The sequence below is a fragment of the Mobula hypostoma genome, chromosome 9 (genome assembly GCF_963921235.1).
Source record: "Mobula hypostoma chromosome 9, sMobHyp1.1, whole genome shotgun sequence".
Taxonomy (NCBI): domain Eukaryota; kingdom Metazoa; phylum Chordata; class Chondrichthyes; order Myliobatiformes; family Myliobatidae; genus Mobula; species Mobula hypostoma.
In genome coordinates, this window is record NC_086105.1 from 60937739 (window position 1) to 60961799 (window position 24061).

The 24061-nt window shown below is 41.7% G+C and overlaps 1 protein-coding gene across 1 annotated transcript in view; it reads left to right on the top strand.

Annotated features, from left to right (window-relative positions):
• Positions 1-23470, top strand: part of LOC134352251 (epiphycan-like) — a 42561-nt gene extending 19091 nt beyond the window's left edge. The window contains exons 2-6 of the mRNA XM_063059544.1: positions 2052-2196; positions 5506-5664; positions 13014-13216; positions 17745-17840; positions 22734-23470. Coding sequence (XP_062915614.1) covers positions 2052-2196; positions 5506-5664; positions 13014-13216; positions 17745-17840; positions 22734-22901 — 771 coding nt within the window. The 3' untranslated portion in view covers positions 22902-23470. The remainder of the gene's footprint in view (positions 1-2051; positions 2197-5505; positions 5665-13013; positions 13217-17744; positions 17841-22733) is intronic.
• The last annotated feature ends 591 nt before the right edge of the window (positions 23471-24061 follow it).

Here is a 24061-nt window from a genome sequence, read left to right on the forward strand (position 1 = left end):
GGCAGTTGCCCAAGCTGCAAGTCTCCCCTCTCCATGCCACCGACGTTGTCCAAGGGAAGGGCACTAGGGCTGATACAGCTTGGCACCGGTCTCATCACAGAGCAATGTGTGGTTAAGTGCTTTGCTCAAGGACACAACACGCTGCCTCAGCCAAGGCTCGAACTAGCGACCTTCAGATCACGAGACGAACGACTCAGTCACCTGGTCATGCATTTGGTAATCACATCAATAAAGCAGCAATTTGTACAAAAAAATAAAGCCAAACTGATACAGAATCTGTGAATCTGCTGGAGACTGGAGCACTGTAGTGTGTGTGTGTGTGTGTGTGTGTGTGTGTGTGTGTGCGTGTGCGCGCGCGCGTGCGTGTGCGCGTGTGTGTGTGTGTGTGTGTGTGTGTGTGTGTGTGCGTGCGTGCGTGTGTGTGTGTGAAATAAGACTTGTTTTGCAACACACACAAAATGCTGGAGGAACTCAGCAGGCCAGGCAGCATCTATGGAAAAGAGTACAGTCATCGTTTCAAAGTGTCTCGGCCCATAGCATTGACTGTACCATTTTCCATAGATGCTGCCTGGCTTACTGAGTTCCTCCAGCTTTTTGTGTGTGTGACTCGGATTTCCAGCATCTGTAGATTTTCTCTTGTTCTTGTTTTGCCGCTGTTGCTTTACTTGTGTTGTTCTGCTGAACATTGTGGCATTGCCTGTTTGGTGCCAGTATGTGTGACAACGCCTGCGGGCTGCCCCCAGCTCATCCTGAAGGTGTGATGGTTGTTAACACAGACAGCACATTTCACTGCTTTTGATGTACGTGTGACAAATAAATGAATGTGAATCTGTAAAAGCCCCAAAGGTTGGCATAGATTTGGCTAGCATTTGTTTGAGTATAGAAGATAAATTCTGAATTAATTGAGGTATTTCAATAATTATTTATCTTCTATTTATTGAGATACGGCATGGAGTAGAGCTACCAGCCCTTTGAGCCGCACTGCCCAGCAATCCCCAAGTTAATGCTCGCCTGATCACGGGACAACTTACCATAACAAATTAACTTACCAATCAGTAATGATAAGCAGCTGATATGAAAGATATAAAGAAAGTGTTGAACAATTTGAATAAGATGCTGTCGAGGCAGCCTTTAAAAGACTGAGTTTAGTTTTGGTCACCCTAGTAAGATTCTATCAAGCTGAAATGAGCGATAAGGAGATTTTCGAGGATGTTGCCAGGATTTGAGGGAGAGGAGATGAGCAAGTTGAAACTTTCCTCATTGGGGGTGTTACTGAATAGGGGAGATCTTACAGAAGTGTATAATCCGATGAGGGGCACAGATAGTGTGAATAGACACAGCCTTTCTCCCAGGGTTTGGGAATTGAGAACTAGAGGGCATCGCGTTAAGGTGAGAAGGGAGAGATTTCATCCGGAACCTTGGGTGGGGGGGCAACATTTTCACCCAGAGGGTCGCAGGAGGTAGAAAGCAGCTAGCTACCACAAGAGATGGTTGAGGCAGATATATTAACATCATTTAAAAGGCACTTGTAAAGGATAGGAAAGACTTAGAGCCAAACAGGGCTACCTTAGATGGAAATCTTGTTCAGCATTGACCAGTTGGGCTGAATGGCATGTTACTTTCCTGAACGACTCTATGATTCATCACAATTTTGAAATTAGAACTTGGGAATTCCGGAGAGAAATCAAGAGGCAATTTATTACACAATAATCACAAAATATCTGTAAGGAGACTTGAATCCAAAACCTTCTGCCTCGGGAACTAAATGCCCCTATTGAACTACAGCTGATGAAACAGAAAAAAAACATAAAGATCAAAGTCATGACACTTTAACTACAAGTGGACATTCTAAGATATGGGTCAAATGTTAATATTAAAACTGAGCTCAGTCATCTATCGGTAACTTCTCAGTTTTACAATACTGTACAATTGCAAGAACCTTTGCAAGATTTGGACTCTAGTGCCCCCTGTGGTAGAATGTATTAAAGACACTGAGATGGGATTGCCTTGAATGACATTCTGTAATCTAAATTTCTGCTTTTTAATCAAAGGTCAGTGTCAGCAGATTGGAACCTTCTGAGAACAGTGTGCTTGACACTTATGACAGTGACTACGAGGAGGGAGAGAGTGTCCATGAAGATTTGGATTCTGGTGCCCCAAGTATTCCTGGCCTTTTGGGCCCTGACGTGAAAGAAGGTTTGTAGTGACATTCTCAGTATTTTACAAATTTATAAATATAAAATTCATTTAAAAAACTTGGTTTCTAAATGCATTACCTTTTCTGTAACTTCTTGCATTGCTATAATGTGTCATGATTCCCAAATGGCGATTTATTATCAGTCTGTTTGTCAGAAGTGACAACGTAACCTTTGTCATTGTCTCATTGTAATTTTGGCTTCAGAAAGGAATGTTTTCCCTGAATCACACAGCTTGTGACTTCTTGGTGTCTCTCATCTAACCACAGCAGACAAGAACTAGCCACAAAACACTGAATTACATCAACTTTTCCAGACATTGGATATACACATGACATACCTATCAGATAGAACCCAAACCAAAATTCCACGTTGCAGGTATTGATTAATACTTGAGGGTTCCTGGTTCAGAATTGGAAACAGTAAAAACAGTCCCAATTATAAATATGGAGATATTTTCATAAAAGTTCTCCATCGTTTTCTTGGTATAGTGTGTATTCTCTCTGTTTGGACGCCCTGGTGTTGGTTATAAGGTGAGAGAAGCTGTGGAATGCAGGGCCAAAGTAAACTCTTGTCCACAATATACAAGGAGCCTGTATTAAACTAAAAGGCATGCTGTAGCTGTTCTACATTAAGCATCTATATAATCTACAAAGACCAACACAGTTCTAACTATATACACACAGTCCTAGGAATTCATTTATTCGACTCCAAGAAAAACCGTGCTGTGCCATTGAAATCCGGACAGCAGCATAGCTCCAGGCTCCATAATGGAAACTTCAGCCCCTCATTTCTTCGTCTTTGGTCTTACCACTTTTTATTCTTGGATAAAACTCTTCTGCAGGAAGAACAAATTGCATAGTTCACCTGCAGTGGGATTTTCAAACTCACTAGTATGAAAAATTATCATTTTTTATTTTCTTACAACACATACACATCCTCCTCCCCTTCTCTCTTTTTCCATCCCCCTTTCTGGTTCCCCTCTCAGCCTTTCTCTTCTCACCTGCCCAACACCTCCTGCTGGTTCCCTTCCCTCCATGGTCCACTGCCCTCTCCTATCAGATTCCTTCTTCTTCCCAACTTCTCAACTTCTTTATGTCATTCCCCTCTCCTCCACCACCCACTTTCCCCCTCAGCTGGTCTCACATAACACCTGCCAGCTTCTACTCCTCTTCCTTCCCCCCCACTCCCCCAGTCTTCTTCTGCTTCTTCTGGCCTCTGCCCCCTTTCTTTCCAGCCCCGATGAAGTTTCTCGGCCTGAAACATCGACTGTTTATTCCCCTCCATAGATGCTGCCTGACCTGCTGAGTTCCTCCGATATTTTGTGTGTGTTACTCAAGACTTCCAGCATTTCTTGTGTTCCCATTTAATAAGTTTGTCCTAAAACTGGAGTCATATCCTTCAGCAAGGTTTGTGATCAGCTCTGACTTCAGATAAACCTTCAGCAGTGTCTTCGCTGCTTTGCTTTTGTGGTCCAGGTTCAGAGCGATTATCATTCTCTAATTCCAAGCCTCAGGAACATTTTTGACCACTGATGTTGATTGTGGCCACGTTGGATAGCATTGCATTAGAAGGGTCACCAGAACTCCTTATCCAAAGAGAGGAGATGTTGTCTAACTTTCCTTCAGCAGGCAAGACAGTCAATTGGCTGTATTAAAGGTTTCCCCAGAGTAGTCATACAGAGGGAGGTGATGAACAGCTGGTTTTGCATACTGTCCGTACAGCTCAACTTGGGGGCTGCACAGTAGCGTAGTGGTTAACACAACACTTTACAGCCCCAGCGACCCCCGTTCAATTCCCACCGCTGCCTGTAAGGAGTTTGTACATTTTCACCGGACCCTGTGGGCTTCCTCCAGGTGTTCTGCCCCAGAAGGCTGTGGAGGCCAAGTCTCTGGATGCTTTCAAGAAAGAGATGGATAGAGCTCTTAAAGACAGTGGAATCAAAAGTTATGGGGATAAGGCAGGAACTGGATACTGATTGTGGACGATCAGCCATGATCACAGTGAATGGCGGTGCTGGCTCAAAGGGCCAAATGGCCTACTCCTGCACCTATTGTCTATTGCCTATTGTGCTCTGGTTTCCTCCCACAGTCCAAAGACAAAGACGTGCCGGTTAATCAGTCATTGTAAATTGTCCCGTGATTAGGGTTAGATCGGGGAATTGCTGGGTGGCACAGGCTGAAGGGTCAGAAAGGCCTATTCCTCGCTGTATTTCAATAATAAATAAATACATTCATTACCCATTGCATTGAGATAAAATAGCAGAATGCAAAATAACATGTAACAGCTACAGAGGAAGTGCAATGCCTGGGCAAGGTCATAGCAAGATAGACTGTAAAAGTCAAGAATCTATCTTGTCATACGAGAGGTCCATTCAATAGTCTGATGATGCCGTCCTTTGGCCTGGTGGTGCATGTTTTCAGACGCACATCTTCTGCCCTATGGGAGAAGAGGTGTGACAATAATGACCCAATTCCAGTTCAAGACTGCACTCATATCCTTAAATGACTCACCACTAGCTACTTCCTACCAGGAGCTCTTGTCTGCAGTCCTGGCGGTCCTCCATGGCTTCCTGGATTGAAACTTGTCCCCAGTGAACATTGCTCGTTGCTAACTTGAATGAACTCTATGACCTCTTGAGAGAACTCTTCCACCCTTCTCACCTCCCTCACCATTTCCAGCCGCACCCCTCCCCCACCCCCCGAAACCAATGACTGCACAAGCATACACTCAGCGGCAGGATTCTCCTGAGGCTGCTGCTTGCATAACGGAATGGGGCCCATTTCAGCGGTGTCTGTTCTGCTACTTGCTGATGATTACAAGAACCTTCAACATCTCATTACGTGACACTGATGCCTACAATGTCAGCAATGAGGTATTTAGACAAGCCCAAACCGGTGGGGAACTGAGGGATGTGGACCATGTGCAGGCAAATGGGATCGGTTTAATCCTTGGCATGGACGTGGTTTTCCGCTGGGCCTGTTCCTGAGCTGGAGCTCCCTACGTTCTAATGCTACTTTGCACAGAGAAATTTGACAACACTTTCTTGAACTTCAGAGTTAAGGGTCTCACTCTATATGTGTCTTCACAAGCAGAATAAGGTGGCCATGTCGGCTGTATTAATGCCATTTAGAGGTAGCAAACAATTTCTAATCTGATTAATCCACTTCACTCTTTAGTTGAATTATCAGATTATAAAAACAGTATCTAAGACAAGCCTTTCTCTGTATCTTGATACATATGATAAATAATAAACCAATACCAATATTTTTTTTAGAACTAACTTTATCTTGTTTTATGCATCTCCTAGGTCTTCCAACATGCCTTCTGTGCACCTGCTTGGGTGGGTCTGTCTACTGTGATGATACAGATATCAAAAACATACCTCCTCTTCCGAAGGACACCACCCACTTCTATGCACGTTTCAACAAGATCACCAACGTAAAGAAAGGAGATTTCGATGGGCTAAGTATGACCCTGTGGAGTTTTAGCCTTATTTCAATGGTGACAAGCCCGCATTATTGTTTGTTGCTTATGTAAATGTTAATTATGTACTGTGTAATCCTTCTCTCTTTTTTCATTTATGGGTAATTGAGGTTCCCTGTATTCAAAGTTCAAAGTAAATTTATTACCTAAGTGCATATATATCACCATAAACAACCTGAAGATTCATTTTCTTGTTGGTATATTCAATAAATCCATGATAGAAATGGTTATAGGATGAGAAATAATATTTGAACGCTTAGCTCAAAGTTTCTGGCCATGCCTTTAAAAAATAGAAGTAAAACACCGACCAAATATAAATTGATCGCGAAGCAAAAAAAGTGAAAACGTGACTCCTTCACGTGACACTGTGAAACGTTCATGGAGCTGTTCAACTAGAGCAACCCGTGCTCATACTTACAGAACAACATATCAAAAATGAAAAGTCCATTCTGTCTGTGAAGCTTGTTTCTACAAATAAGCTTCAAAGTAAATTTATTACCAAAGTACATATATGTCGCCATATACTATCTTGAAAGTCATTTTCTTGTGGGCATTCACAATAAGTATAAAGAAACGCAATAGAATCAATAGAAATTTACACACAAAGATGTACAAACAATGTGCAAAAGACAATAAGCTCTGCAAATGCAAGAAGAAAAACAACAACAGCAATAATAGTAGATAAACAAGTAATAAATAATACTGAGAACATTGAGTTGTAGAGTCCTTGAAAGTGAATCCATAGGCTGTGAAATCAGTTCACTTTGTGGTGAGTGAGGTTATCCACTCTGGTTCAAGAGCCTGATGGTTGGTGGGTAATAACTGTTCCTGAATTTGGTGGTGTGGGACCTGAGGCTCCTGTACGTCTTTCCTGTTGACAGCAGTAAGAAGACAGCATGTCCCGGATTCAAGAACATGACTGATTCTTCATTTTAGCATCACATTCCTGCACCTACTCTATAATCCCTCTTGCCTTTAAATTTCTACCTTGTGCAATAACATTCAAAGCCCAATTCTTCAACAGGGATTTGTCCGGATAGACAAATAAAATGTTTTCTCTGATGGGGACATCAAGGATCAAGGAACAACTTTATTCACCCTATACATTTACATATGCATAAATGCATAAATACCAGCATGTACTTACAATGCAAGCAACATTATAAAAGGTGTCTAAAAGTGTTTACAGTACAGTGATTAAGGTAATAAGTAGAGGAGATTGGGACTAACTAGAATGGTGATCAGATAACTGCCTGGGAGAAGAAACTTTTAAGATGGTGTGAAGTTTTTGTTTTCATAGCCCTGTGGCACTTTCCAGAAGGAGATTTTACAAAAGGCTGTTTGCAGGGTGGTTAGTGTCTGCAGTGATTTCACCCCCCCCCCCCCCATTTCCTTGTCCTGGACATGCACAAGTCCTGCAGTAAAATGCGGTCAACAACCTTTTCAGTTGACAGGACAGTTCACTGTATTTTTCGTACTTGAGACGATGCTGCAGTAACTCACACAGTAGTGGCTGCTGTGTGGATGCTGTCTAAGATGGAAGTGTAGAATTGCACCATATGTTCTATCCTCTACTGAGCCTTTTCGTTAATGAGGGAGATATAGTTCTCTTACCTAAGTTCCTGCAATACCATTCGAGTCCAACCATCCAGTGGTGATATCAGGCAGCATCTCTTCACACAAATGGTAGTGTTGGTCCAAGACAGTCTCCTGCATTCTGAGTTAATTGAAAATTTCAAAACTAAGTTTGACTTTGTGCAAAGCAAGGGTTACAGATTGATCTGGCTGAACAGAGTTAAGATAGAAATTAGCTGCCACATGACTAAATGGTGGGGTAGGCCTTTAGTTATACCACTGGTGTTGAGTATTTAATATTTCAGCAATATTTGAGCAAAATTGTAAATATATTCTTTGATTAAGCATTCTTTATTGTTTACATAATTCATTGCAGGTTATATGTAAAAGTATGTCAATGGCATATGTCATTACATCACCATGTCATTAAGTGCTCTCTGCACTACAGTAGAAATGAAGCAGACACATGTTATCTCTGGCTTCCCGTGTATTTCTTTTAATTATGTTTTAGAGTTACAAAATATAACAGTGGTGACAAGAAATTTTTAAAACAAACCCAAGATGACGACCTACCTTTTGAAGCACAGCGAGACATTCGAGTTAAAATAACGCAGCAAGAGGACAGAGACCATCAAATTAATAAAAAGACAGAAAATAGATGAAATTCACAGATTCATTAACAGTGATAACTGAGTGATAATAATCTTAAATTTAATTGAAAAAGAACAGAAATGGCTGGCTACATTGGAAAGTTAGATACATTCGATTGCACAACTGATAACTGGCTGATGTATACTGAGCAAATTGAGCAGTATTTTGAAGCAAATGAAATAGTTAATGAGAAATGAGTGCCCGTTTTACTGAGTGTAAAAGGTGAGAAAGCATAAAATTTGCTTAGATGTTTAAATTCTCCAACCAGCTGAAAAGAGCTTTGCTAATATCATGAAAGTAATTCAGAAACATTTAGAACCGAAACCATTGTTAATTACAGAACACTTCAGTTTTCATGAGCAGAATTTAAAGGAAGTGGGGCCCATTTCAGCATACATGGATGAATTGAAGAGATTGCCAGAGCATTGTCAGTTCAGTGATGGTCTTAGTGATACACTGAAAGATTGTTTAGTTTGTGGAATCTTACAAGAAAGCATTCAAAAATGGCTCCTATCTGAAGCACAACTTACAATAAAAGAGCAGTTGAACTCGCTGTATCAATGGAACAGCAGACAGAGATGCAACTCAGTTGCAGTCAGAAATGAAAGTGAGTGTAAACAAAATTGCAATGCCTAAATAGAAACCAGCCTGGCTGAACAAATTATGTTACCATTGTACACCAGACCAATGAAGGTTTAAAGGGAAACTTGCAGGAAATGCAACAAAGTAGGACACATACAGATAGCACTTCAGGCAGAAATAAAGGGACTGCACAGACTGCAGTTTCAAAAAGAGCACTGATCGCATACTGTTAATGAAAAATCTGATAATGATGAGAGTTACACAGGACTGGGTACACTTCAGATTTACAGTTGGAAACTGACAAGAAGCAAGCAACTTGGCTCACACCAGAAGAGAATGGCAAATTAATTAAAATGGAATTGAACACTGGCTCAGCTGTTTCAGTCATTCCACAAAATGAGTTTGAACAGTATTTCAAAGATTTTGAACGGTATTTCAAAGATACTGAACTGAAGCTTGCAGATATCCAACTAAGAACTTATACCGGAAAAAAAGAAAACTACTGTGGGAATGACATTTGTATCAGTGAAATACGACAACCAACAAGCCACTTTGGGTTTGTATGTGGTAAAATCAGGAGGACCAGCATTGATTGGCTGAAAAATCTACAACTCAATGAGAGATCCATCCACCAGAAGCACATTACATCCCCTTCAATAGAGTCAACTGAAAATGAGTTAAGATAAGTACTGGATGATGCCACATAGTCCCAGCAGTCAGGAAGGATGGGTCTGTCAGGATCTGTGGTGATTTTAAAGTCACAATAAACTCAGTACTGAAAGTAGATTGATACGCTCTACCCAAGATAGAGGATATCTTTTAATTCCCTCATCTAAATCATTAATATATATTGTAAACAGCTGCGGTCCCAGCACTGAACCCAGCGGTACCCCACTGGTCACCACCTGCCAATCCGAAAGGGACCCGTTAATCGCTATTCTTTGTTTTCTGTCAGCCAGTCAATTTTCAATCCATGTCAGTACTCTGCCCTCAATACCATGTGCCCTAATTTTGCCCACTAATCTCCTATGTGGGATTTTATCAAAGGCTTTAGGAAAGTCCAGGTACACTATGTCCACTGGCTCTCCCTTGTCCATTTTCATAGTTACATCCTCAAAAAATTCCAGAAGATTAGTCAAGCACGATTTCCCCTTCGTAAATCCATGCTGACTCGGACCGATCCTGTTACTGCTATCCAGATGTGTCGTAATTTCATCTTTTATAATTGACTCCAGCATCTTTCCCACCACCAACGTCAGGCTAGCAGGTCTATAATTCCCTATTTTCTCTCTTCCTCCCTTCTTGAAGAGAGGGACAACACTAGCCACCCTCCAATCCACAGGAACTGATCCTGAATCTATAGAACATTGGAAAATGATTACCAATGCATCCACGATTTCTAAAGCCACCTCCTTCAGTACCCTGGGATGCAGACCATCAGGTCCCGGGGATTTATCAGCCTTCAGACCCAACAGCCTATCCAACACCATTTCCTGCCTAATATAAATTTCCTTCAATTCATCCATTACCCTAGGTCCTTTGGCCACTATTATATCTGGGAGATTCTTTGTGTCTTCCCTAGTGAAGACAGACCCAAAGTACCTGTTCAACTCTTCTGCCATTTCCTTGTTCCCCATTATAAATTCACCTGCTCCTGTCTTCAAGGGCCCAATTTTGGTCTTAACTATTTTTTTCCTTTTCACATATCTAAAGAAGCTTTTACTATCCTCCTTTATATTCTTGGCTAATTTACCTTCGTACCTCATTTTTTTCTCCGCGTATTGCCTTTTTAGTTACCTTCTGTTGCTCTTTAAAAGTTTCCCAATCCTCCGGCTTCCCACTTGTCTTTGCTATGTTATACTTCTTCTCTTTTATTTTTATATATTACAGCTGAGTTCAGAGTTCAATTCTGATGTCATCTCTAAGGAGGCTGTCCATTCTTTCCATGGAATGTGTGAGGTTTCTCCAGGCATTCCAGTTTCCTCCCATGGTCCAAAGGTGTACTGGGTGGGTTAATTGGACATTATGAAAAAAATTGCTTCATGATATTGGCGATTATAGGGATGACTTACAGAGGACTGAAAAGCTTGAGCTTGTAAATATTAAGAAAGAGGATGTGCTGGAGATTTTGGGAAGCATCAGGTTGGATAAATCACCGGGACAGGACGGGAAGTACCCTAGGCTACTGTGGGAGGTGAGGGAGGAGATTTCTGAGCCTCTGGCGATGATCTTTGCATCATCAATGGGGACGGGAGAGGTTCCAGAGGATTGGAGGGTTGTAGATGTTGTTCCCTTATTCAAGAAAGGGAGTAGAGATAGCCTAGGAAATTATAGACCAGTTAGTCTTACTTCAGTAGTTGGTAAGTTGATGGAAAAGATCCTGAGAGGCAGGATTTATGAATATTTGGAGAGACATAATATGATTAGGAATAGTCAGCATGGTTTTGTCAAAGGCAGGTCCTGCCTTACGAGCCAGACTGAATTTTTTGAGGATGTGACTAAACACATTGATGAAGGTAGAGCAGTAGATGTAATGTATATGGATTTCAGCAAGGCATTTGACAAGGTACACCATGCAAAGCTTATTGAGAAAGTAAGGAGGCATGGGATCCAAGGGGACATTGCTTTGTGGATCCAGAACTGGCTTGCCCACAAAAGGCAAAGAGTGGGTGTAGATGGGTCATGTTCTGCATGGAGGTCGGTGACCAGTGGTATGCCTCAGTGATCTGTTCTGGGGCCCCTACTCTTTGTGATTTTTATAAATTACCTGGATGAGGAAGTGGAGGGATGGGTTAGTAAATTTGCTGATGACACAAAAGTTGGGGGTGTTATAGATAATGTGGAGGGCTGTCAGATGTTACTGCGGGACATTGATAGGATGCAAAACTGGGCTGAGAAGTGGCAGATAGAGTTCAACCCAGATAAGTGTAATGTGGTTCATTTTGGTAGGTCAAATATGATGGCAGAATTAATGGTAAGACTCTTGGCAGTGTGGAGGTTCAGAGGGATCTTGGAGTCCAAGTCCATAGGACACTCAAAGCTGCTGCGCAGGTTGACTCTGTGGTTAAGAAGGCATATGATGCATTGTCCTTCATCAATTGTGGGATTGAGTTTCGGAGCCAAGAGGTAATTTACAGCTTTATAGGACCGTGGTCAGTCCCCACTTGGAGTACTGTGCTCAGTTCTGATCATCTCACTGCAGGAAGGATGTGGAAACTATAGAAAGGGTGCAGAGGAGAATTACAAGGATGTTGCCTGGATTGGGGAGCATGCTTTATGAGAATAGGTTGAGTGAACTTGACCTTTTCTCCTTGGAGCGGTGGAGGATGTGAGGTGACCTGATAGAGGTGTATAAGATGATGAGAGGCATTGATCGTGTGGATAGTCGGAGGCTTTTACCCAGGGCTAAAATGCTAGCTCAAGAGGGCACAGATATAAGGTGCTTGGAAGTAGGTACAGAGGAAATGTCAGGGGTAAATTTTTTACGCGGAGAGTGGTGAATGCATGGAATGGGCTGCTGGCGGCGGTAATGGAGGTGGATATGATAGGGTCTTTTAAGAGACTCCTGGATAAGTACATGGAGCTTAGAAAAGTAGAGGGCTATGGGTAAGCCTAGTAATTTCTAAGCTAGGGATATGTTCGTCACAGCTTTGTGGGCTGAAGGACCTGTATTGTGCTGTTGGTTTTCTTTGTTTCTATGTTTCTATTTATTTAACCAAGCTTTTAACTAACATCTTTTTGTCTTTTATTTTCATGTTTGCACTCTACATCATTGCAAAGCTCTTTGAACCACATCGTAAATATGTAACATGCTCCATAAATAATTAATTATTTTTAACATTACAAATTCGCAATAGATTAATCAGAAGCAAGCAATATTAGTGTCCACTGAGTTCATTTCAAATTTCTAATTTTTGTTAATACCTAAATGTAGGACCACTAAAATATTGTATCACAAAGAAATTATTAAGCTTTAATTTGCAAAGTATTTTATGTTACTGAAGGCTCTAGAAAATGTCCACAGATATGCGGTGGAAAATACTCTGACCAGTTGCATCACGGTCTGATATGGCTCCAATGCACAGGATCGGCAATAGCTGTGCAGTGTTGGAGACTAAGCCAGCTCCATCATGAGTGCGAGATTCCCCTCCATCGGTGAGCTCTTCAGTAGGCTGTGCCTCAAGAAGGCAAGATTCATCATCAAGGACCCTTACCATTCATAACATTCCCTCTTCTCATTACTGCCATCAAGGAGGAGGTACAGGAGTCTGAAGACACAGACTCAGTATTTTAGAAACAGCTCCCTTCCCTCCACCATTAAATTTCTGAATGGACAATGAACCTATGAACACCGGCTCACTGTTTGCTCTCTTTTTGTACTTACTTATCTTTTCATATTTCTTATTGTAACTTGGAGTATATTCTTATGCATTGTACTGTCCTCCCGCTGCAAAACGACAGATGTTGTAACATACGCCTGTGATAATAACCTGATTCTAACTGTGTTCTGCATTGTCATTTCAGATCACTTAAAGAGGATTGACCTAACAGGAAATAGGATCTCTTCTATTGATGAGGATGCTTTAAGGCAGCTGCCAGAACTGGTGGATCTGATGATTGCTTCAAATGAACTTGTACAGCTTCCAGAGCTTCCCAACACCATGGTCAACATTGATGCAAGTTACAATAAACTACACAGCAATGGGATAAAGAAAGAGGCATTCAAAGTAAGTCTCATTATTATGTACACAAGTTAATTTGGTCAATTTTCCAATATTAATCCGAGGTTAAAAATGTGCATATTGAACGAAGCATCTATCATTTTGATGATACTTTTTCACTACATCTTATAACAAGCAGCAATTAAATCAAAATGGATCAATTACAATCGTGTTTAATTTACCTGTTGCAAGGGAATGCCACAAGGACATTCTGTATGTCTGTTTAATCAGTGTCTTTGTCATTCTTCCAGTAATGCATCTACTTGTCTTTCTGTAGTTTGTCATGTACTCAAGGACCATCAGCATAATGTTGCACAAACACTATTAGCAAAGCACTCTGGTACAATACAGGTTCCATTTTGTTACAGACAAAAATGCTATTTTTTCCTGCAAGTACATTTCCACAATTTTCACATTAAGTGCTATCTCTACATTTGTCTTAGCAAAAATATTAGCCTGTTTGCACTTCTTCCCCTTCTCCTACAGTCCACTCTCCTCTCCTGTCAGATACCTCCTTCTCCAGACCTTTATCTTTCCAGCTCACCTGGCTTCACCTATCGGCTTCTAACTATTCTCCTTCCTCACCTCCCACATTTTTATTCTTTCATCTACCTCCTTCCTTTCCAGTACTGAAGGGTCTCAGCCTGAAGCGTCAACTATTTATTCATTTCTATCGATGCTGCCTGACCTGCTGAGATCCTCCAGCATTTTGTGCATGTGTTGCTTTGCATTTTATTTTTTGGGCAATTCAGCATTCACACCTGTGCAAAAGTGTAAAAATTTAGAGGGTATATTGATGATGAAAGATTAGATCATGTATTTCTCCTCGTTTTGCTGAAGAAGCCCATTACCTTGAAAAGCCAAAAAATCTGGTGAAGAAGAAGGAAAAGAGCTATAAATTGTATCAGGATCCTGAGCTGCCAATCTCCCTGCTTATTTTCATGAATCTTATTTGGGTCATAAGTTCTATTTGCCTCCTATGCCACAAGAGGGAAAGTCAAAGAAGAGGCTGGTGTCCTGGGATTCTCTGCACAGAGGCAAAACACACAGTGGTTTCAGATAGGGTGCTAAGGGTGATTGCCTCCTTTAACTCGAGATCTCCAAATGCTGAGATCATTGGTAGGGATAACGAAGCTGATGAATTTTAAACCCTAACCACCGCTCTCTGCCTCATAACCACAAGTACTGTATAACCCAACTTCAACTTCTGACTCAACTTTTAACCAAATTTAACTTTTGCTTGACAGTGTGAGTCTGGTTTTGGAATAGGTTGAACTAGGTGAAAGCAAGTCTGTGTTCAAAGTTCAAAGTAATTTTATTATCAAAGTACATTTATACTCCCTGAGGTTTATTTTCTTTCAGGCATTCACAGTAGAAAAAAGAATTATAATAGAATCAATGAAAAACTACACAGAGATGCTGACAAAAAAGCAATGTGTAAAAAAGACAAAATGTGAAAATACAAAACAAACAAATAATACTGAGAGCATGAACTGTAGAGTCTTGGAAAATTAGTCCATAGTTTGTGGATTCAGTTTAGTGTTGAGGTGAGTGAAGTTATTTGTGCCTGTTCAGGAGCCTGATGGTTGAGGGGTAATAACTATTCCTGAACCTGGTGGTGTGGGACTGAAGGCTCCTGTACCTCCTTCCTTGTGGTAGTAGTGAGAAGAGAGTGAGTGGGTGGAAGAGCATGAATTTTGAGAGTTCATAGGTCACAGCATCATATAAAATACTTCTTTCACTCTGGGAACTTGCATAATGGAAGCAAGTCCATCAGCCCTCTGAGTCTGTATCACCAACCACCCATTTTACACTTATTCTATCTGGACCCCTTTCGTTCTTCCACCTGTTCTCCACCATACCCATCAGCTCCTCCCCTGTTCCTCCATTCACCAACACAGTAGCACCAATTCTTCATCTTTGGGAAGTGGGAGAAAATGGGAAAACCGATTTGATCACCGGGAGAACGTGCAAACTCAAAGCTCAAAGTAAATTTATTATCAAAGTGCATATATGTCACCATGTATTACTTTGAGATTTGTTTCCTCACGGGAATTCAAGACAAAACAGAGAAATACAATAGTATCAATGAAAAACCATATATGCACAAAGACTGACAAACAACCAACGTGAAAAAGAAGACAAACTGTGCAAATAATAAACTAAATAAATAAAACTGAGAACCTGAGTTGTAGAGACCTTGAAAGTAAGTCCATAGGTTGTGCAATCAGAGCAGCGTTGAGATGATCAGGACTTTTTCCAGATAAGGACACAAGAACATAAGAAATAGGAGCAGGAGTAGGCCATCCGACCTGCCGAACCTGCTCCACCATTCAATAAGATCATGGCTGACCTGACCATGGAATCATCTCCACCTACCTGCCTTTTCCCCATAACCCTTTATCCCCCTACTATGCAAAAATCTATCCAACCTTGTCTTAAATATATTTACTCAGGTAGCCTCCACTGCATCGTTGGGCAGAGAATTCCATACATTCACCACTTTCTGGGAAAAGCAGTTCCTCCTCATCTCTGTCCTAAATTTACTCCCCTGAATCTTGAGGCTACGTCTCCTGGTTCTAGTCTCACTTACCAGTGGAAACAACTTTCCTGCCTCTATCTTATCTATCCCTTTCATAATTTTATATGTTTCTGTAAGATCTCATCTCATTCTTCTGAATTCCAGTGAGTACAGTCCCAAGTGACTCAATCTCTCCTTATAGTCTAATCCCCTCATCTCTGGAACCAACCTAGTGAACCTCCTCTGCACCACCTCCAAAACCAGTACATCCTTCCTCAAGTAAGGAGACCAGAACTGCACGCAGTACTCCACATGCGGCCTCATCTGTACCCTGAACAGCTGCAGCATAACCTCCCTGTTCTTAAATTCAGTCCCTCTAGCAACAAAGGTCAATATTCCACTTGCCTTCTTGATAGCCTGTTGCCCCTGCAAACCAACCTTTTGTGATTCATGCACAAGCACTCCCAAGTCCCTCTGCATGCAGCTTGCTGCAATTTTTTACCATTTAAATAATAATCTGGTCTTTCATCTTTCTTTCTGAAGAGGATGACCTCACATTTACAAAACATTGTACTCTATCTGACAGACCCTTGTCCACTCACTTAACCTATCTATATCTCCCTGAACCTGATGGTTGAAGGGTAATAACTGCTCCTGAACCTTGTGTGTTGCATTTTATCTCTTCTGATCCCAACTTTAATTCACTCAGGATGGATTTTTTCCATTCAACAAAGTCGCAGATCTTTCCTCCAAGAGAGATCATTGTACTGGTAGCTGGAGAACAGTGGTAGAATGAATGCCAGTCAGGAAGATTCACAAGGCTGTAATGGCCTCAGGAAGACTGAATATAAAAATGAGAATGTTGCAAAGCAGGGTGCGGCTTCATTACAGAACATCTCAGGAACACAAAATAATCTGCAGATGCTGGGGTCAAAGCAACATCTCAGGTAAAGTCAGGTCTGTGAATATGCTGACAGGCAGCATCATAGGTGGTGCTTGGTAGCCACAGTTCTCTTCAGGACCAGCAGAACAAAATTAAACAAAATCTTCCTTCACTTTTATAGATTTGTAAAGGAAAACTGCAATATGATGAGAATTGTACTCAAGTGATAGTAAAAATAAATACAGTGGATTCCAGTTAATTGGGACACACCAGGACCAGTACAGTTTGTCCCAATTAAATGACTGCCCCAATTAGGCAAAGTTTCATGGAAATAGTTAAAAAAGTGTAAAAAAGCAAGCACAGTAACACATTATGTATTTAAATGAAATACCGAACAAAGCAGAACATAATCAAACTACTGCAGTACTATAAAACTCTGTATTACTTCCTATTACTTATCAATGGTGGAATTTGTCTGTGTCATGCTCTTTTGACTGTAAATGAACAAAATCAGTGCAGAGCTCTAGTGCCGGTAATGGACTCCCTTCATACAATGCTATCGACAATTGCATCCTCCAAATCTTCATTTACATCGTAACGTTCAAGGTAATTGTCAATGCTTTCAAATTCTTCGTAGTTTCTAACCTGTTGACGTAGTAAAATCATTACATTTTCACACCCAGCTGTTTCTGGCATCTGCAAAACAGTTCTGAATTGTCTTACTGCTTATTTCTCGCCAACTATCAGTGAGAAAATTGCTGCTTTTTGAATACAAACACTTGCAACTGACGCTGCTTAAAAACTGTTCGGCTGAAGCACAGTGTAATGTCTATAGAAGTGACACATGACTAACGCCAGTTTGAAACTGTTCAGCAACAGTCTCCTGCCCCTGCTAGGTGGTATAGTGTCCCAAACAAACAAAGGAATTCCTTGCTATTGTCTTGAATAGTTTTTGAGATTAAGAGTTGTCCCCAATTAACCAACAGCCCAGTTAACTGGACTTCACTGTACTCAATCGGCACACCAGTTTTTACTCGCTGTATCAGTTATAAACAGTCATTCTAACTGTGGCACAGTGTACGTTACTCATGTTAAACACCATTTCCTCACTACTTCTTTTTGGATGACAGGATATGAATAACCTCGCATTTTTGTACCTGGCTGGCAATGCACTGAGTTACGTCCCCCTTCCACTGCCTGAAAGTCTTCGCTCTCTTAACCTGCAGGTAAAAGAACCTCATGCTCATTGAGATCATTTCTGATCTGCCTTATCACCACTGCCAAACTCCCTCATGAAGTGCAGATTCAGGGGAAAGCTCCAAATTTGAAAAGATAATTAGGCCATTGCATATTTTTTCAATTTTTCACAGTAAAATCCTAATCTTACCATACTGGTATTGGTTTATTATCGTCACGTGTGCTGACATGCAGTAAAAAGCTTGTCATCCATGCATGGTCACTTCAAGATATAATTACATTGAGGTACTACAAAGGAAAGTATTAGCCAGAGGTGTAGTGGCATTGGCGTAAACTTCGAGGTGAATAGTCCCGGGTTCGAATCCGGCTGGCTCCTTGCTAGCTTTGCATCCATGCTGGTTTGAGCATTGAGCTGGCAACTTGGCCTCATAGAAAACAGACAAAAATGGTAAAGAAACAGCAAGTTTACCGCCTGATGTACCACGAGTGTGGAAACAAAGGAAAAGCAACAACAAAATGCAGAATATGTTTATACAATCACAGAGGAAGTACAGTGCAGGTATAGAATGAGGGTTATTTCTTCAGCGGTTTGATCGAGGCACGTCTGTGCAAGCGCGTGGATGTCAGCCAGTGAGAACAGCGAGAAGAGTTTAAAGGGAGACAGCTTTATAGAGTGGGTGACATAGTAGGAGGGCTTTGGTTCCATGGGGCTTTGGCGATAACGGGTTGAGACAAGGTAGGGTGCCTGTGTACAATATAGACAGGAAGAATGTGTGTCAGGCCGGTGTTCTGTGTTCAGAGTCAGGTGTGGAAAATCCGTGAGACTCCCAGCCTCCCGGACGGCCTCATCTGCACCAGGTGCAACGAGCTGCAGCTCCTTAGGGACCGGGTTAGGGAACTGGAGATGCAGCTCGATGACCTTCATCTTGTCAGGGAGAGTGAGGAGGTGATAGAGAGGAGCCATAGGCAGATAGTCACCCTGGGACCACAGGAGACAGAGAAGTGGGTAACAGTTAGGAGAGGGAAGGGAAAGAAGCAGGTGCTAGAGAGTACCCCTGTGCCTGTCCCCCTTAACAATAAGTATTCATGTTTGAGTATTGCTGGGGGGGGTATGGCCAACCTGGGGGGAAGCAACAAGGGGACTCTATAGTTAAGGGGTTAGACAGTCAATTCTGTGGATGCAGGAAAGAAATGCGGGTGATAGTTTGCCTCTCTGGTGCCAGGGTCCAGGGTGTTTCTCATTGCGTCCACGATACCCTGAAGTGGGAAGGATAACAGCCAGAGGTCGTGGAACATACTGGTACCAACAACATTAATAAGAAAAGGGAGGAGATCCTGAAAACAGATTACAGGGAGTTAGGAAGGAAGTTGAGAAGCAGGACCACAAAGGTAGTAATTTCGAGATTACTGCCTGTGCCACGTGACAGTGAGTATAGGAATAGAATGAGGTGGAGGATAAATGCGTGGCTGAGGGATTGGAGCAGGGAGAAGGGATTCAGATTTCTGGATCATTGGGACCTCTTTTGGGGCAGGTGTGACCTGTACAAAAAGGACGGGTTGCACTTGAATATCCTGGCGGGGAGGTTTGCTAAGGCTACTGGGGAGAGTTTAAACTAGAATTGCTAGGGGGTGGGAACCAAGCTAAAGAGACAGAGAAAGAGGGGCCTGGCTCACAAATAGAGAAAGCTTGGAGACAGTGCGAGAGGGAGGATAGGCAGGTGATAGAGAAGGAACACGTTCAGACCGATGGTTTGAGATGTGTTTATTTTAATGTGAGGTGTGTTGTGGACAAAGCAGATGAGCTTAGAGCATGGATCAGTACTTGGAGCTATGATGTTGTGGCCATTGCAGAGACTTGGATGGCTCACAGTCAAGAATGGTTACATCGAGTGCCAGGCTTTAGATGTTTCAGAAAGGACAGGGAGGGAGGTAAAAGAGGTGGGGGTGTGGCATTGTTGATCAGAGATAGTGTCATGGCTACAGAAAAGGAGGAAGTCATGGAGGGATTGTCTACGGAGTCTCTGTGGGTGGAAGTTAGGGAACAGGAAGGGGTCAATAACTCTACTGGGTGTTTATATAGACCACCGAATAGCAACCGGGACATCGAGGAGCAGATAGAGAGACAGATTCTGAAAAGGTGCAATAATACCGGGGTTGTTGTGCTGGGAGATATTAATTTCCCAAATATTGATTGGCATCTTCCTAGAGCGAGGGGTTTAGATGGGGTGGAATTTGTTACGTGTGTTCAAAAATGTTTCTTGACACAATATGTAGATAAGCCTACAAGAGGAGAGGGTGTACTTGATCCGGTATTGGGAAATGAACCTGGTCACGTGTCAGATCTCTCAGTAGGAGAGCATTTTGGAGATAGTGATCACAATTCTATCTCCTTTATCATAGCATTGGAGAGGGATAGGAATAGATAGGTTAGGAAAGCGTTTAATTGGAGTAAGAGGAAATATGAGGCTATCAGGCAGGAACTTGGAAGCATAAATTGGGAACAGATGTTCTCAGGGAAATGTACAGAAGAAATGTGGCAAATGTTCAGGGGATATATGCATGGGGTTCTGCATAGGTACATTCCAATGAGACAGGGAAAGGATGGTAGGGTACAGGAACCATGGTGTACAAAGGCTGTTGTAAATCTAGTCAAGGAGAAAAGAAAAGCTTACGAAAGGTTCAAAAAACCAGGTAACGATAGAGATCTAGAAGATTATAAGGATAGCAGGAAGGAGTTTAAGAATGAAATTTGGAGAGCCAGAAGGGGCCATGAAAAGGCCTTGGCGGACAGGATTAAGGAAAACCCCAAGGCATTCTACAAGTATGTGAAGAGGATAAGGCATGAGAGAAAAGGATCAATTAAGTGTGACAGTGGAAGCGCGTGTATGGAACAGGAGGAGATAGCAGAGGTACTTAATGAATACTTTGCTTCAGTATTTACAACGGAAAAGGATCTTGGTGATTGTAGGGATGACTTACAGTGGACTGAAAAGCTTGAGCACATAGACATTATGAAAGAGGGTGTGCTGGAGCTTTTGGAAAACATCAAGTTGGATAAGTCTCTGGGACCAGATGAGATGTACCCCAGGCTACTGTGGGAGGTGAGGGAGGAGATTGCTGAGTCTCTGGCAATGATCTTTGCATCATCAATGGGGACGGGAGAGGTTCCAGAGGATTGGAAGGTTGCAGATGTTGTTCCCTTATTCAAGAAATGGAGTAGAAATAGTCCAGGAAATTATAGACCAGTAAGTCTTACTTCAGTGGTTGGTAAGTTGATGGAGAAGATCCTGAGAGGCAGGATTTATGAACATTTGGAAAGGCATAATATGATTAGGAATAGTCAGCATGGCTTTGTCAAAGGCAGGTCGTGCCATACGAGCCTGACTGAATTTTTTGAGGATGTGACTAAACACATTGATGAAGGTAGAGAAGTAGATGTAATGTATATGGATTTCAGCAAAGCATTTGATAAGGTACCCCATGCAAGGCTTATTAAGAAAGTAAGGAGGCATAGGATCCAAGGGAACATTGCTTTGTGGATCCAGAACTGGCTTGCCCGCAGAAGGCAAAGAGTGGTTGTAGACGGGTCATATTCTGCATGGAGGTTGGTGACCAGTGGTGTGCCTTAGTGATCTGTTCTGGGACCCCTACTCTTTGTGATTTTTATAAATGACCTGGATGAGGAAGTGAAGGGATGGGTTAGTAAATTTGCTGATGACACAAAGGTTGGGGGTGTTGTGGATAGTGTGGAGGGCTGTCAGAGGTTACAGTGGGACATTGATAGGATGCAAAACTGGGCTGAGAAGTGGCAGATGGAGTTCAACCCAGACAAGTGTGAAGTGGTTCATTTTGGTAGGTCAAATATGATGGCAGAATATAGTATTAATGGTCAGACTCTTGGCAGTGTGGAGGATCAGAGGGATCATGGGATCCGAGTCTATTGGACACTCAAAGCAGCTGCACAGGTTGACTTTGTGGTTAAGAAGGCATATGGTGCATTGGCCTTCAGCAATTGTGGGACTGTGTTTAGGAGCCGAGAGGTAATGTTGCAGCTATATTGGACACTGGTCAGACCCCACTTGGGAGTACTGTGCTCAGTTCACGTCACCTCACTACAGGAACGATGTGGAAACCATAGAAAGAGTGTTGCCTGGATTGAGGGGCGTGCCTTATGAGAATAGGTTGAGTGAACTTGGCCTTTTCTCCTTGGAGCAACGGAGGATGAGAGGTGACCTGATAGAGGTGTATAAGATGATGAGGGCCATTGATCATGTGGATAGTCAGAGGTTTTTTCCCAGGGCTGAAATGGCTCGCACTAGAGGGTACAGTTTTAAGGTGTTTGGAAGTAGGTACAGAGGAGATGTCAGGGGTAAGTGAGTGAAAGTGGTGAGTGTGGAATGGGCTGCCAGCGACGGTGGTGGAGGAGGATATGATAGGGTCTTTTGAGAGACTCCTGGATAGGTACATGGAGCTTAGAAAAATACAGGGCTATGGGTAACCCTAGGTAATTTCCCAGGTAAAGATATGTTCGGAACAGCTTTGTGGGCCAAAGGGCCTGTATTGTGCTGTAGGTTTTCCATGTTTCTATGTTTCTAAGATGCAAGGGCCAAGGTGATGTAGCTTGTGAGGCCAAAAGTTCATCTTTAAAATACAAAAGGTGTGTTTAGCTGTTTTATAACAAACTGTCTTTGAAACTGGTACTGTGCTTCTATGCTGGATTTTTCTGCGAGTCTCGATATCGGTGACAGGATAATGGAGTGTTTTTTAAGAGCCCAAAGTCAAGATTATAGTGTAAGGGGCAGAGGGTATTGGGATTCAGGAGAGTAAAAAGTAACAGAACACAGCAGTGAGTGGGTTTAAACAGGATGGGAAACACATCTATTAAACTGACGTAATCATTTGTTTTCTTCTCATGTTTTCAGAACAATAACGTTCAGCAAATTGACGATGACACTTTCTGCCATTCCAAGGATATTTACTATGTTCGCAAGGCTCTTGAGCTCATTAGGCTGGATGGAAATCCAATAATCCTCAGCAAAACTCCTAATGCCTATATTTGTCTCCCTCAAGTGCCCTACGGGAAATATTAACAATCTGTAATTCTGTCCACAATGTGTGGAAACTCTTTTGACAGCAGGCAAAGGTCTTAAAGTTATTGTGCTTGGGATTTTCAATGGCAAACCAGTCTTTTTTCAAGAAATTTATTAAAACATAATCAGGCCAACTTAAAAATAATTGCAATCAAGAACACTGTTCAAAGTAATTCTATCTGAAGAGCTGGGCAATAAGAGAGGGGGAATGTTGTAAATGTTTAAAGCTAAATAATTTTCAAGCCCAATCTGTACTGAACATGCACAAAAACAATAAATTTAATGTGATTGATACACACTTGTTGCTCATTAAGCAGTAAATTCTATCATGGATTTTTTTCAACTTTTTTCACTTTTTAAATCTGACTCTATTGAGCGAGAAATTTAATGTTTTCTTAAATATTTCTTTAAAGCATTTTGCATTATTGTTAGTCCAGTGGACCCGATCTTTTTCCATCTGCCTTGTAACTTTTACTCATAACTGTACTGCAGCACAAATAAATGGCTCATTAATATTTTATTTTAAAGGTCTCTTAATATTAAAGTAAATGAATCTTGTTACATGCAACCTGTTAGGGCGATTTGTTTTTAAAGTTACTTATAATTAGCCACAGATGTGCTAAGAAGGGACGAGAAAGCTAGAACTGTGAACTTTGTCTGTGACCATTTCTGCATGAAAAATATCCAGCTACCAATAGTCAGCTGGCATAAATTGTTAAAGTGAAATCTTTTATTTATGTATATTAAAGTTTAAAACATTTTGTTAATTTTTAGCCACTTTCTTTGTCTCTGAAATAGTGTTGGCAAAGATTTCGGATAACAAGCCTCTGCCACATGTTTCTTTGGCCCAGGCTATTTGTGCTAGACATGGCCAAAGGTTTTCTCCTTCTTCTTAGGCAATCCCTTGGGGTTGAAGATAACTTGCTTCTGCTGTCTCTCAGTGTTACAGATTGCTGGTTTATTAACGGGGAGAAGAGTCTGGCAAGTACATAGGACTTGCAATGCAAAGGGATGTAGAGTGATCAATCCCAAGGGTCAATAAAATCAGCCTGTGGAAAAACAATGATCACAGGAGAATTTGCGGATGCTGGAAATCCAGAGCAGCACACACAGTTCTGGAGGAACTCAGCAGGTCAAGCATCATCTATGGAAAGGAATAA